Source organism: Mesocricetus auratus, unplaced genomic scaffold (assembly GCF_017639785.1).
Source record: "Mesocricetus auratus isolate SY011 unplaced genomic scaffold, BCM_Maur_2.0 Super-Scaffold_4256, whole genome shotgun sequence".
NCBI classification, from domain to species: Eukaryota; Metazoa; Chordata; class Mammalia; order Rodentia; family Cricetidae; genus Mesocricetus; species Mesocricetus auratus.
In genome coordinates, this window is record NW_024429182.1 from 35,285,089 (window position 1) to 35,301,443 (window position 16,355).

The window sequence follows — 16,355 nt, forward strand, 5'->3', positions numbered from 1 at the left end:
CAGCTTATATAACAAATACACGGAGTCTCCAGGCTGCTAGTGTGTCTCCATTAGAACCTACAGCCCACTGGATGCCAGCTTTCCTGTACACATGTCTGTTGTTCCTTCAGTGAGGTCAGTCCTAATGCCATGCAGGTCATGGCAACCCTGACCTCTAAAGATTTCTAAAGTCCTGTGTCCCAGATGCAGATGTTCGAAGACTCACTCAGAGCTCTATTATGCCGTTTTGTCCCATCCAGTTTCCTGACTGCTCTGTAGCAAACGTTACACAGACAGTACATTTTAACTTTCTCATTTTCCCATTCTTCAACCTAACTGGGTACTTGTTTATTCTCCCGACAATCATTTTGAAGAGGAAGAAGTTGAGGATCAAAAGGAAGGCTAATAACTCATCTTGGTTTGCTTGGTACTTTTCTGCTCCCAAAATTCAAAGACCCTCCTGGTGGGGACGTTCTCAGTCCTGGACAAATCAAGACAGTGCCATACCAACTAAATGCAGAAGCAATGGCCAGAATTCTCTGTGGTTTTCGCTCATCTTATATATACATACAAAGCCGAGAAGTAACCCAGATAGACTCTTGTTTCTCAGTGGCTAGGAGAGTGAAAACTGTTTCAACACTTAAAATATGGCATCTTTACACGGAAGTAGCAAAAACTGGTTGTAACAATGGCTGCTCATCACAAACTTTCAAATGACCCACAGGATAGCATGCACACAATGGATTTTACTTGACAGTAAATGTTTTACAGGTATTCAGATGTGAGGGCTACTTATCCAAAGGAGACAAGTGGAAAAATCTCTGAGCAGACGTCAGAGTGTTCTATTCCGCCCCTCACCCACTGTCAGTTCAATTCACCCACCGTTTCCCCGTTCTACCAGGTGGATTAAACCTTAGCAATCTTAACACATGGGAGCACCTTTGCTTGCTGATGTGAGTCTGAGCCCTTGCCATCTGGGAAAGGTGGGGTTTGCGTGAACTCTGCTGTTGCCAACTGTGCACGTGATAACATGCTACACGTCCATCCTCCCGTGGGAAGAAAGATGCTCTGCCAGCCTCGGAGTTAGCTGCTAGAAATAGGTCAGCCTGTCTGCCAGAGTCTTATGGCAGGAAGAGATTAGACAGGGATAAGCTGCTTCTTAATGTCATTTTATGTTGCTTACTGGACAGTGTTATTGTAAGAACACCTTGCTCCAGAGGTTATAGAAGACAGCCAAGCAGCAAAGCCCTGTTTGCTGAGCTATAAAGGCAACACGCTGGCTAAGCTACCCTCTGAAATGAAACTGCCTCCCTTCCAGTCATTCCAGGTCAAAGCAAGCCAACTGCAAAACCAAACAGGATATGCACTAAGGAAGTCAGCCTTTAGGCCAGTATGTTGACTGTTTCAGGTTTTTATTTTATTTATTGTTATTTATTTATTTGAGACAGGAGTCACTATATATCTCTGGTTTACTAGAACATTCTATGTAGATCAGGCTGGTCTTGAACTCACAGAGATCACTCTGCCTCTACCTAGTGCTAGGGGTTAAGGGCTGTGCCACCGTGCTCAACCTTAAATAATATAGTTTTTTAAAGGAAAGCAGAACTTGGAACTCGTGGCTGTGACAGCCTAATGCTAAACTTTGGGGTAGGTGATAAGTCAGTTTTGGGCCTAACCATACATTCTTTTCCTCTCATAGTTAATTTCTGAATGTCTTGCTGACATCTGGTGCCTGGATTACTGCAGAGTCTACCACATCAGGCCCAGTGGCACCTTCCATTCCCTACCCTTCACTCCTCCATCCTGAGGCTCATGCTTTCCCTGCCTGTGTAATAAAATCTTCCTGTGCTGTTAGTGATTTCATAACAGCTGTGTGTGTAACAGCAGTTAGTGCATCTGTACTTAAATAAGGATCTTGTGAGATAATCATGACCTCAACTTAAGTAGCTTCCACTCTTGGGTGCTGTGCCTAGCAGAGAACACTTGACAGACCACTGGTTTCACGGCTCACATCTCTCTCGACCATATCCACTGTGCTGACTGGGGATTTCAGTTGGTTTCAGGAATTCCCTACTTTGCATGGCTTCTGATTTCAGAGTTAAGGCTGATTATAGATCATCAAGAGGAATCACTGAGATTGTTTCATACTGCACTTGGTCTCAGCCAAGATCGTTTGGTCAAGAAGACATGTGACTTCATATAGTATTGAAATAATATCTATTTTTGCCATTTGCTTTTGTCAAAGATGAATTTTCAACAGCTTACCTTCTCCTAAAAAAGAAGTGAACACAGTGGTTCTCATAGCTGGATATTTAAATCAGCACCAGCTCTGGTAACTTGTTCGAAATCTAAGTTCTTAGGACATGGCTCAGATGTACTGACTTAGAAACAATGGAGAAAGGGCCCACAAAACAGTTTACAAAACCCTCCAGGTAATTCAGATGCATGGTTAAATTGAAGAACCACTGAGTTACTGAAAAGTTAAAATGTAAAATGGTAAAAACGAAGAGACAAGACTCAGCATGTGTGCACACACGCACGCACACACACACACGTGCATTGTTAGCTGGGCAGGAAACCAGGGCAGAGAGCACTTCATTTATATTTTCAGCAGTAACATGAAGACACAGGTGAGTCCTTTCTCATGCTGGATTTATCCTCACACCACTCTGTCTGTACCTTTTTGCTGACCGGTCTTGGGGCTGCAGTGGAACCTGGAACATCATTATTGCCAGAGCCATAGTAAGACATCCGGCTGCAGTTTCGATCAGCAATCTGAAACACATAAATCATGACCCACTGTCAACTGATAGTGACACACTGGAAGAACAAAGTGGCTCAGAATTCGTTTTTATTATATGTCCTTTGCTGTAATAGAACCAAAATAATGGCCACATATAAATACAAAACAAAGCAAAGAAAGTAAATTAATTTCACGTGCTCCTGAGATAATCACTGTTAATAGTTTAGTGTGTAGTGATATAGGGTAAAAATGTAGTTTAGACACAGGAACTACGCATCAACCACTGGGATTCCCCTAGGGATAAAGCAGGATGTTTGGAGAGCAGCCATCCTACAAGGATGGTGACAAAAAACAAACAAACAAAAACCCAACAAACAAACAGCAACAACAAAAGAAAGAAAAAATACTTAAACACAGCAGGAAACAGTTCAGAGGTCATTCTGGAAGTGCTCCTGACTGGGGAGGGTTCTAATCCCAAAGCAGAGAGAGACACAGAGCAACACAGTGGACAGGAACCTGAGGTTAAGATGGAGAGAGCCCTGGGAAACTCTTTTATATTCTTATGTACCAGATAATTTGAGAGAGAGAGACAGAGACAGAAACAGAGAGAGAGAGAGAGAGAGAGAGAGAGAGAGAGAGAGAGAGAGAGAGAGAGAGAGAGAGAGAGAGAGACAGACAGACAGACAGACAGAAAGGGAGAGAAAGGCAGGGAGGGAGAGGTAGAGAGAGGAAGGGAGGGAGGGAATGATTATGTATTTGCAAAGAGGAGAGATGGAGCTCAAAGAAGGAGGACACTCAAACCTTAGATTCAAACAGCATAACCCACATGGGACAAACCACTGAGGAGACATGCAGTCCAGACAGAAATCATGTGGTCTGTACAACAACCAGGTGCTAGGAAATCCCCTGTTCTCCAGCCTGACAGGAGCAGTGCCAAGGACGTTTTAAACAGACCCCTGTGAGTCAGTGGCAAGGGGCCTTTAGAGGTCAAGGCCTTCCCTGCACAGCTACCTCTGAAGACTCCAAACTACGCAGCGTTCTACATGGAAGGAATTCCACAGCTGCAGTGAGACTCATTTGCTCCCCAGGAGTGGACAAGCAGTGTGTGAAGACCAAGATTCAATGTCAGGAAAAGAGGAGGGTCACGGGAGGCTTCAGCTGAAGGGACTGTGGCACATAAGATGTACTTTCTTCATAAATGCTGCGGCCGCTGCCCACGGGCACCCATGCACATCTTGAGGAACAGCGGCCATGCATGGGCAGGCACAGGAACAAAGGTAAACCCTGCATAGGGGCCACGTGAAGGCAGGCACACAGGCTTATAGACAGACACACACAGGCAGGCTAGAGAAGGCAAAGGCGAAAGGGAAGGCCTATGACCTCAAGGCCACGTTTACACAGAATGACACCAAAGTGGCTGAAAAGAGTTATAGAGTGGATGACACCATCATTTACCTTTGGGTTCCCTGGACATCTGGTGCCAGTCATTTTGTGCCGACTCACAGTCCCCAAGATGTTCAGGGTTAGCTATCTCGGTTTATGGTGGCTATCCTTATCAGTACCTTGTTGTCTAAAATAAACTGGCCTGTATTATGCTTTGTTCCCAGCATAGTGGCAAATCCTTAAAGGTACTAGGGTTCACGCCAGTACAAAGCCTGGTGACAGTCCCTTCTAGTATCTACAGACTGTTGGTTGTGTTACAAACAACAAAAAGATCAATGTAGGAAGCACATAATACCACAAAGTCCCTGCAATCAACTGAAGCTCAAACCCAAATAGTCAGAGAAGGAACACAGAGATGGTATTAACCCTGCGCTCAAACAACTGACTACACATATGTACTCTGCACCTGCTTCAGGCATGTGAACACAGATACACAACATACACAGACACAATCTGCACTCAATCACACAAAGACCATTTGTTCCTGTGCTGTAGATTGTGCTTGGCATCCTAAACATGCATTCTGAGGATGTGATTTAACCACAAAGCCATAGCCCCAGTCTGGTGGGAAGGAAAGCACTCAGTACTATTAAAATCCAGCCTGCCTGATAGTGGAATATTTCAAATAAAACAGATTATCAGCAAATCCAACCAATGACTTAATCCCTTATGTACAAGTCTCACTGTAGAAACATGAGAGAATTGAAAATTCAAAGCAACATTACTCCTCCAATAATGACCTGTTATGTAGCAATGGATTCCAATGAAATCCCAGACTAAGAATTTAAAAGGTCATATGTGGTGGCACAGCTCACTGCATTCCCCAAAGTTAATCTTCATAATTGAAGAAGAAAGAAAAACTTTCAATGACAAGCACAAACTACAGAAATTTCATGCCCACTAACTTAGCACACAACAAAGAGAAAGATATAAACATACTTATGAGGCCATATGAAAAGAATAAAGTAATTTACTAGAATAGTAAATAAGCAAATGTGGGATAGGAGACTAATACTAAGTACAGAAACAACAGAATTGCAATCATTAATGTATAACTTTAAATAACTCTAAATGTTAATTATCTAAATTCTCCAATGAAAAGACAATGACTATCCAATTACATTTAAAATCAAAACCTATTTGATTCCTTACATGGCAACTTCAAAGTGACTTTCATAGCCTTAGGGTGAAAGCATGGGGGGGAAATGATTATAAGCAAATGGAACTAGAAAGCAGGCAGGGGTAACTCTACCAATATCCAACAAAACAGACCTTAAACCAAATAAGTAAAGAGAAACAAAGAAGACAGGTAATAGTGCATGCCTTTAATCCCAGCACTTAGGAGGCAGAGACAGGTAGATTTCTGAGTTTGAGGCCAGCTTGGTTTACAGTGAATTCCAGGACTGTCAGGGCTACACAGAGAAACCCTGTCTCAAAATAACCAAAAAAGGGGAAGAAGTAATAAAGAAGGTGACTTCATGCTGATTAAGGAAACAATTTATCAAGAAAAATTACAATTACAAACATATGTACTAAAAATTAGCACACCCAATTTCATGAAACAAAGTCCACTGTATTTAAAGGGACAGATCTGAACTAAATACAACAATAGTAAGTAACGTCAAAACCCCTCTTACCAATAAACAGGCCATTCAGACAAAACAAAACAAAAACAAAAAACTAACAGAAATGCCAGCATTAATTCACATCATAAATCTACAGACTTGACATATGTCCACAGAATTCACGCAAAATGCAGAATACACCTTCGTCTCCATTGCCCACATAACTTTCTCTAAAATAGAACACATTGCCAACAATGCAAAACAAGTCTTAGGAACTAAAAGTAAATTAAAGTGGAAGAGAACTAGAAATCAATAACAAGAGAAATTACAGAAAATATACAAACTACCAGAGATTGAATAACACTTTATTGAATGATGAATATGACACTAAAGTTATTAGGAGGAAGGGGTTGAGAACATGGTTCTGTGGAGATAGTTCCATGGGCAAAAGTCTCTGCTGTACAAACTGGACATCCTGAGTTTGCTCACCAGAACCTACTTAAGAGCAAAGGGAGAGAACTGATTCTACAAAGTTGTCCTATGTCCTCCATATGAATTCTACACCACACACACACACACACACACACACACACACACACACACACACACACACACACACAAAAATAATACATTTTAAAAACTTTTCCTAACTCAGATAAATATTGAATAACTTGGTAATGTACCTCAAAGTCTTAGATTAGAAAAATAAGAACAAGTCAAATTTCCAATTAGTAGATACATCCCCCATCCCCCTTGATCTTCCGGGCCGCTTCTGGCATCCAGAAGACCCGCCCACACAGGAAAGACATCAGCCCCTCCAAGACCCCAACCCCATCGAGTCCAGCTTCAGGTGAGATTGGGTCTCTGGCGGGGACCGCCTGCCCATTCCCCATCCCCCTTGATCTTCCGGGCCGCTTCTGGCATCCAGAAGACCCGCCCACACAGGAAAGACATCAGCCCCTCCAAGACCCCAACCCCAGCGAGTCCAGCTTCAGGAAAGACATCAGCCCTTCCAAGACCCCAACCCCAGCAAGTACAGCTTCAGGAGACCTGCCCACACAGCAAAGAAGTCAACAATTCCAAGACCCCCAACCCCAGTGAGACGAGCTTCAGGAAAGACATCAGCCCTACCAGGACCCAAACTCCGTGTCAGCATCCCCAGCTTCAGCTGCAGGAAGGAAGAAGACCAGTGGAGACGGAAAGACCCCACCAGCACCCACTGAAAGAAGAGATGGGAAGAAGATAGAATAAGAGATCACTCAGCAATAGAAACACCAACATGACCCCACCAGAATCCAAGGATCCAACACCAGCAAGACCCGAAAAGCACTACATAGACAAAGAAGAGGAGACAGACCTTAAAAATTATTTCATGGAGATGATGGAGACCCTCAAAGAAGAAACGAGGAAATCCCTTAAAGAAATAGAAAAAAAAATCCATGAAATGGGGGAAAAATTTCAAGAAATAAACAAATCTCTCAAAGAATCTAAAGAGCACCAAGAAAGAACAACCAAAAAAATTAAGGAAACAACTCAAACAGTTGAAGGATTGAAAGCTGAAATAGAAACGATAAAGAAAACACAGAATGAAGGGATGCTGGAAATAGAAAAGCTGGGTAAACGATCAGGAACTACAGACGCAAGTATCACCAATAGAATACAAGAGATAGAAGAGAGAATCTCAGGTGTTGAAGACTCATTAGAGGATATAGAGTCGTCAACCAAAGAAAATCTCAAAACCAACAAATCCTTAACACAAAATATCCAGGAAATATGGGACACCGTGAAGAAGCCAAACCTGAGAATAATAGGTATAGAAGAAGGTGAAGAAATTCAACTTAAAGGTACAGAAAACATATTCAACAAAATCATAGAAGAAAACTTCCCTAACCTAAAGAAAGATATGCCTATGCAAGTACAAGAATCGTACAGAACACCAAATAGGCTCGACCACAAAAAGAAGTCACCTCGCCATATAATAATCAAAACATCAAACCTACAGAGTAAAGAGAAAATATTAAGAGCAGCTAAAGAAAAAGGCCAAGTAACATACAAAGGCAGACCTATCCGAATTACACCTGACTTCTCAATGGAAACGATGAAAGCCAGAAGATCCTGGACAGATGCCCTACAAACTCTAAGGGAACAAGGACGCCAGCCCAGACTACTATATCCAGAAAAGCTCTCAATTACCATAGATGAAGAAAACAAAATATTCCATGACAAAGCCAGATTTAAAAAATATGTATCCATGAATCCAGCTCTACAGAAAATGCTAGAAGGAAAACCTAGAGCCAAGGAAGATAACTACATTCACAAAGACACAGGCAATATAAAATCACACTTTACAAAACACCAAAAGAAAAAGGGAGTAGAAACTACACAAAATAACTTCACTAATAATAAATCAAGCACAAACAAGGATCACCAATCAATGGTCATTAATATCCCTCAATGTCAACGGCCTCAACTTGCCTATAAAAAGACACAGACTAGCAGAATGGATACAAAGACAGAACCCTTCCTTCTGCTGCATACAAGAAACACATCTCAACATCAAAGACAGACGTTATCTCAGAGTAAAGGGTTGGGAAAAGATCTTCCAATCAAACGGTCCCAAGAAACAAGCGGGTATAGCAATCCTAATATCTAATAAATTAGACTTCAAATTAAAATCAATCAAAAGAGATGAAGAAGGACACTTCATATTCATCAAAGGAAAAATACATCAAGACGAAGTCTTAATTTTAAACATCTATGCCCCAAATACAAAGGCACCTACATTCGTGAAAGAAAAGCTCAAAATGCACATAAAATCTCACACACTAATAGAAGGAGACTTCAACACTCCGTTCTCACCGCTAGACAGGACCTCCAGACAGAAACTTAACAAAGAAACAAAAGAACTAATAGAAGTTATGACCCAACTGGGTTTAACAGACATCTATAGAACATTCCACCCAAATACAAAGGGATATACCTTCTTCTCGGCACCACATGGAACCTTCTCTAAAATTGACCACATAATAGGAAACATAGCAAATCTCCACAGATACAAAAAAAATTGGAATAACCCCCTGCATCTTATCAGACCACCATGCATTAACATTAGAATTCAACAATAACACAAATTGCAGAAACCCTACAAACTCATGGAGATTGAACAATGCACAATTGCACCATCCCTGGGTAAAGGAACAAATAAAAAAAGAAATTAAAGACTTCCTCGATTTCAATGAGAATGAAGACACAACATACACAAACTTATGGGACACTCTGAAAGCAGTGCTGAGAGGAAAGTTTATAGCACTAAGTGCCCACTGAAAAAACTGGAGAACAGTCATACTAGAGAATTAATAGCACAGCTGAATGTTCTAGAACAAAAAGAAGCAAACTCCCCCAGGAGGAGCAGATGCCAGGAAATAATCAAATTGAGGGCTGAAATCAATCAAGTAGAAACCAGAAAAACACTGAGAAGAATCAATGAAACAAAGAGTTGGTTCTTTGAGAAAATCAACAAAATATATAAACCTCTGTCCAAGACAGAGGGAGAGCATGCTAATTAACAAAATCAGGGATGAAAAAGGGGACATAACAACAGACTCTGAGGAAATCCAGAGAATCATCAGGGCATACTTTGAAAATCTGTACTCCACAAAATTTGAAAATTTAAAGGAAATGGACAATTTCCTGGATACATATCACTTGCCAAAACTAAATCAAGAACAGATAAACAATCTAAACAGACCTATAACCCCTAATGAAATAGAAGCAGTCATCAAAAGTCTCCCAAATAAAAAAAGCCCAGGCCCAGATGGCTTCAGTGCAGAATTCTACCAGAAATTCAAAGAAGAGCTAATTCCAATACTCCTCAAAGTATTCTACACAATAGAAGAAGGAGGCTCACTGCCAAACTCTTTCTACGAGGCTACAATTACCTTGATACCCAAGCCACACAAAGACACAACTAAGAAAGAGAACTATAGACCAATTTCCCTCATGAACATTGATGCAAAAATACTCAATAAAATACTCGCAAACCGGATTCAAGAATACATCAGAAAAATCATCCACCATGATCAAGTAGGCTTCATCCCAGGAATGCAGGATGGTTCAACATTAGAAAATCTATCAATGTAATCCACCATATTAACAATCTGCGAAAGAAAAACCACATGATCATCTCACTAGATGCTGAAAAAGCCTTTGACAAAATCCAGCACCCCTTCATGATAAAGGTCCTAGAGAGATCAGGGATAACAGGAATGTACCTGAATATAATAAAAGCAATATACAGTAAACCAACAGCTAACATCAAACTAAATGGAGAGAAACTCAAAGCAATTCCTCTAAAATCAGGAACAAGACAAGGCTGTCCACTCTCTCCATATCTCTTCAATATTGTACTTGAAGTTCTAGCTACAGCAATAAGACAACAAAAGGAGATAAAGGGGATACAAATAGGAAAAGAAGAAGTCAAACTTTCACTATTTGCAGATGATATGATAGTTTACATAAGTGACCCAAAAAACTCCGCAAGGTTACTCCTAGAGCTGATAAACACCTTCAGCAATGTGGCAGGATACAAGGTAAACTCAAAAAAATCAGTGGCCCTATTATATACAGATGATGAAGTGACTGAGAAAGAAATCAGAGAAACATCACCCTTTACAATAGCCAAAAACAGCATCAAATATCTGGGGATAATGTTAACCAAGGAAATTAAATACCTGCATATCAAGAACTTTGTGTCTTTAAAGAAAGAAATCAAAGAACATACCAGAAAATGGAAAGATCTCCCATGCTCTTGGATTGGTAGGATCAACATAATAAAAATGGCAATCTTGCCAAAAGCAGTCTACAGATTCAATGCAATCCCTATCAAAATTCTGTCCCAATTCTTCAAGGACCTGGAAAGAACATTGATCAACTTTATATGGAAAAAACAAAAGGCCCAGGATAGCTAAAACATCCCTATACAATAAAGGAACTTCAGGAGGCATCACCATACCTGACTTCAAGCTCTATTATAGAGCTATAGTCCTGAAAACAGCTTGGTATTGGCACAAAAATAGGCAGGTAGACCAATGGAACCGAATCGAAAGCTCTAATTTTAACCCACACACCTATGAACACCTGATTTTTGACAAAGAAGCTAAAACTGTACAATGGAAAAAAGAAAGCATCTTCAACAAATGGTGCTGGCATAAGTGGGTACTGGTATGCAGAAGACTGCAGATAGATCCATGTTTATCGCCTTGTACAAAACTTAAGTCCAAATGGATCAAAGATCTCAACATAAATCCAGCCACACTGAAACTTTTAGAAGAGAAAGTGGGAGATACTCTTCAATGAGTTGGTACAGGAGACCACTTCCTAAACATAACACCAGTGGCACAGGCACTGAGATCGACAATTAACAAATGGGACCTTCTGAAACTAAAAAGCTTCTGTAAGGCAAAGGACACAGTCAAAAAGACAAAAAGGCAGGCCACAGAATGGGAAAAGATATTCACTAACCCTACATCTGACAGAGGGCTAATCTCCAAAATTTACAAAGAACTCAAGAAACAAGTCTCCAAAACACCAAAGGATCCAATTAAAAGGTGGGGTACAGAGCTAAATAGAGAATTCTCAGTAGAGGAGGCTAAAATGGTCAAGAGATCCTTAAGAAAGTGCTCAACATCCTTAGCCATCAGGAAAATGCAAATCAAAACAACTCTGAGATACTATCTTACTCCTGTCAGAATGGAACACTCCTCCACTGCTGGTGGGAGTGCCGACTCATACAGCCTCTTTGGAAATCAGTATGGAGATTCCTCAGGAAAATGGGAATTAATATACCACTAGACCCAGCAATTCCACTCTTAGGCATATATCCAAATGAGGCAAGTTCATACAACAAGGGCATCTGCTCCACTATGTTCATAGCAGCATTATTTGTAATAGCCAGAACCTGGAAGCAACCTAGATGCCCCTCAACTGAAGAATGGATAGAGAAAATGGGGTACATTTACACAATGGAGTATTACTCAGCAGAAAAAGACAATGGAATCTTGAAATTCGCAGGGAAATGGATAGCACTGGAAGAAACCATCCTGAGTGAGGTAACCCAGTCGCAAAAAGACAAACATGGTATGTACTCACTCATATATGGATTTTAGAAATGGATCAGGATAGTGCCAGTCTGCACTTCCACTGATAGAGAGTCTGGGAAACAGGAAAGAACCTAAACGATATGCATATATGCATAGTACCCAAGGGAAGAGGATGGAGACAAGATCCCCTGAATGGATGGGGAACACGGCAAGGGGTGGGGGGAGTGGGACCTGGGGAGAAGGGAGGGGGTGAAGAGGAAGAGAGTTGGTCATGGGGGAACAGGAAGTTGAGGGGGTGGGGGTAGAATAGGGGGAAGAGGGAATCATAGGATCGAAGACAGATCAGGCACCAGATCGACCTCGAGTGATCTAAAGGGATAACACCAATTGGTAAGCTAAGCAATAGTGGAGAGACCACCTTGAATGCCCATTCCTGATAATGAACTTGATGTCTATAACCATCCTGGAGCCTTCATCCAGTGACTGATGGAAGCAGAGGCAAACACACAATTAATCACTGAACTGAACCCAAGGAACCCAGTGACAGAGAGAGAGGAGTGATGAGCAAATTGGTAAAGAATGGGCTGGCAAAACCAGCAGAGACAGCTGATCTGAACAGGGGAGAGCTCTTGGACCCCAGACTGACAGTGGGGAGGCCAGCATGGGACTGATCTGGACCCCCCAAATGTGAGTGTCAGCGAGAAGGCCTGGGCAACCTATGGGGCCCTGAGCTGTGGATCAGTGTCTATCCCTGGTATACAAACAGTCTTCGTGTGCCTATAGCACAAAGAGGGATGCTCTCTCAGCCTGGACTCTTAGGGGAGTGCCTTGACCCTACCAAGAGTAAAATGACAGACTCTAGATATCCCCTAATGGGAAGGATTTGGCAATAGGGTGGGAGGGGGGGGAAGGGGAGTGCGGGAGGAGGGGAGGGAGAGGGAACTGGGATTGACATGTAAAACAAGCTATTTAAAATTAAAATAAAAATGATAAAAAATACTAAAAAAAAGAAATTAAGGAAAACAGAGTTGTTTCTTCAAGAAAACAAAAAAGATCAACAAATCCTAGCTAAACTGACCAAAAGAAAGAAAAAGAAGACACAGTCTAATAAAATTAGAGATGAGAAGGCTGATATTACAACAAATACTTTATGTATTTCATAGAGTCATTAGAGCATACTTTAGAACAAATATTCAAGTATTTTGAAAATACTAGAAGAAATGGATGATAAATTTCTATCCATATATGATCTACCAAAATCAGTAAATATAAATAGTTTAAGCAGATCTACAGCAGGTATAAAGACTGACACTGTAATAAAGTCTCCTAATTAAAAAAAAAAAAGCTCAGGTACAGATGGAGTCACTGCTAAATTCCATTAGACCCTTCCAAGAATTAATGCCATTCCTCAAACTACTCTAGGAAACAGGAAGGAGGCCACAGACTCATCCTGCTAAACCAGTATTGTCCTTCACCCAAACCAGAAAAGAACAGGACGATAATAAAATTCTAAAAAATCTCCCCTGAAGAACATGAATGTAAAAGTTCTCAATGAAATACTTGAAGACAAAATTCACTGCACACCAGAAAAGTCATTCTCTGATTAAGTGACCTTCCTTCCAAGGATGGTACAGATACTCAAAACAAAACATGCAATACAGCATATCCATAGACTCAAGGACAGAGGCCACATGACCTCAATGGATGCAGAGAAAGCTTTTGATAACGTTCAATATTCATTCATGATAAAGTCTCTGGAAAAGTTAGGAATAAAGAAACACATCAACATAATAAAGACTATATATAATTCCAAACCTATTGTGCTGGCCAGTTTTATGTCAACTTGATACAAATTAGAGTCATTTGGGAAAAGAGAACCTCAGTTGAAAAAAAAACGACCCCTCACACTGGCCTGTGGGCAAGCCTGTGGCGGAATTTTCTCCATTAACAATTGATGTGGGAGGGCCTAGCATCACCATCTCTGACCTCAAGCTCTATTATAAAGCTGTAGTCCTGAAAACAGCTTGGTATTGGCACAAAAATAGACAGGTAGACCAATGGAATCAAATTGAACACCCTGATATTAACCCATACATGTATGAACATCTGATCTTCGGCAAAGAAGCTAAAACTATACAATGGAAAAAAGAAAGCATCTTCAACAAATGGTGCTGGCATAACTGGGTGCTGGCATGTAGAAGAATACAGATAGATCCATGTCAATCGCCATGCACAAAACTTAAGTCCAAATGGATCAAAGACTTCAACATAAATCTAGAGATACTGAAACACTTAGAAGAGAAAGTGGGTGGTACCCTTGAACGAATTGGTACAGGAGACTGCTTCCTGAACATAACACCAGTAGCACAGACAACGAGGTCAACAATTAATACATGGGACCTCCTGAAACTGAGAAGCTTCTGTAAGGCAAAGGACACAGTCAGCAAGACAAAAAGGCAGCCCACAGAATGGGAAAAGATATTCACTAACCCCATATCTGACAGAGGGCTGATCTCTAAAATTTACAAAGAACTCAAGAAGCAAGTCTCCAAAACACCAAAGGATCCAATCAAAAAGTGGGCTACAGAACTAAATAGAGAATTCTCAATAGAGGAGTCTAAAATGGCTGAGAGGCACTTGAGAAAGTGCTCAACATCCCTAGTCATCCAGGAAATACAAATCAAAACAACTCTGAGATACCATCTTACTCCTGTCAGAATGGCTAAAATCAAAAACACCAATGACAATTTATGCTGGAGAGGTTGTGGAGAAAAGGGAACACTCCTCCACTGCTGGTGGGAGTGCCAACTCATACAGCCACTTTGGAAATCAGTATGGAGATTTCTCAGAAAAATGGGAATAGGCCACAAGACCCAGCAATTCCACTCTTAGGCATATACCCAAAAGATGCACATTTACACTTTCTCCACTTTTATTTAATATAGTCCTTATAGTCTTAGATAGAACAATAGCTTAGGAGAAACCAAACAAGAAAGAAAAAAGTCAAATTATTCCTATTTGTAGAAAATATAGTTGCATACATAAAAGATCTTTTTGCCTCCACCAGAAAACTCTTCTGAGAGTTTACTTTTAGCCAGGTACCAGGAAACAAAATCAATATACAACAATCAGTAGCTTTTCTATATACCAATAACAAACACATTAAGAATGAAATCTGGAAAATAATACTCTTAAAATACAGAGAAACAAATCTAACCAAAGCGGTGAAAGATCCCCTACAATGGAAATTTTAAAGCCTGGAGGAATGATCTTACAGAAAACAGCCCTCTTGTAATCATGAGTTGGCAGAATTAATATAATGAAAACACTTTTAATACTGAAAGAAATCTACACACTTAATAGCACTCCCATCAAAATTCCAATGACATTCTCCATAGAAATAGTAAAAATTACTAAGATTCATTTGGGAGCACAAAAGACCCCAAATATCCAGAGCAATCCTGAGCAAAAAATACTGGAGGTGTCACAATCAATATATGATTTCAAATTATACTACAGGAGCATGGTAACAAAACAGCATCATACTGACACAAACATAGATATGTAAATCAATATAACAGAAGAGCCATGAACCCACAAAGCCATGGTCATGTGGCTTTTGACAAAGATGCCAGAAATGTACGATGGATAAAAACAGCCTCTGCAGTAAGTGGTGCTGGGAAAATTGGGTACCACATATAGCATAATGAAACTAGATCCATATCTCTTACCCACTACGAGCACCAACTCAAAATGGATTGAATAATTTAACATAAACTAGAAACTCCAAAACTGTTTGATATAAGGTACATACTTCAAAATAGCAGCAACTACTTTGAAGAAAGAAAGAAAGAAAGATCCAAGAACTGACAAATTAAAAAGTTTCTGTATAGCAAAGGAAACAACACTTTAAAGAAACAACACACAAAAAACTTTTGCTAGTTATATGTTTGGATATATAGAACATCAATACCTAGAATATATTAAGGACACTAAATACCAAAGAATGGAACAAACCAGTTAATAAATGGGCTAAAGAACAAACAGTTCTCAAAAATGAAGTATAAATGGCCAGTAAACATATGAGAAATATACAGGATATTCAGCCATCAGAAAAACACAACCCCAACACTCATTAATCTAAGACTGGTGGGTCAGGAGTCCAAGGCCAGCCTGAGTTACATGAGACTCTGTATCCCTGAATCAAGAAAAAGGAGGAAGAGGAAAACAACAAAATAATCATTGCAGTTAAAGCTCACCCTCATCACAGTAGCTTGTGGTAATCTATTATTTATGATTAATTAATAAAGCTTGCCTGAGGATTCAGACAGCAAAGTCAGCCACAAGCCATGGAAGTCAGGCACACACCTTTAATCCCAGCAGCCAGAAACTAGGAGTTGGTGTCCACATCTTTAGTCCTAGAACTCTGGATCTCTATGAGTTCAACACCACCCAGATGATCCAGTCCTAAAGAGAAAGAGCTCACACAAAGATAATCTCAGCACCTGGGATCACACGCCTTTAATC

General features: G+C 40.4%; 1 protein-coding gene across 2 annotated transcripts in view; it reads right to left on the bottom strand.

Annotated features, from left to right (window-relative positions):
- The window catches only part of Dock8 (dedicator of cytokinesis 8), a 211,301-nt gene that overhangs the window by 63,724 nt on the left and 131,222 nt on the right, over nucleotides 1–16,355 (bottom strand). For both annotated transcript variants that reach the window (XM_040746178.1, XM_040746185.1), the window contains one exon: nucleotides 2,659–2,754. In XM_040746178.1, coding sequence (XP_040602112.1) covers nucleotides 2,659–2,754 — 96 coding nt within the window. The remainder of the gene's footprint in view (nucleotides 1–2,658; nucleotides 2,755–16,355) is intronic.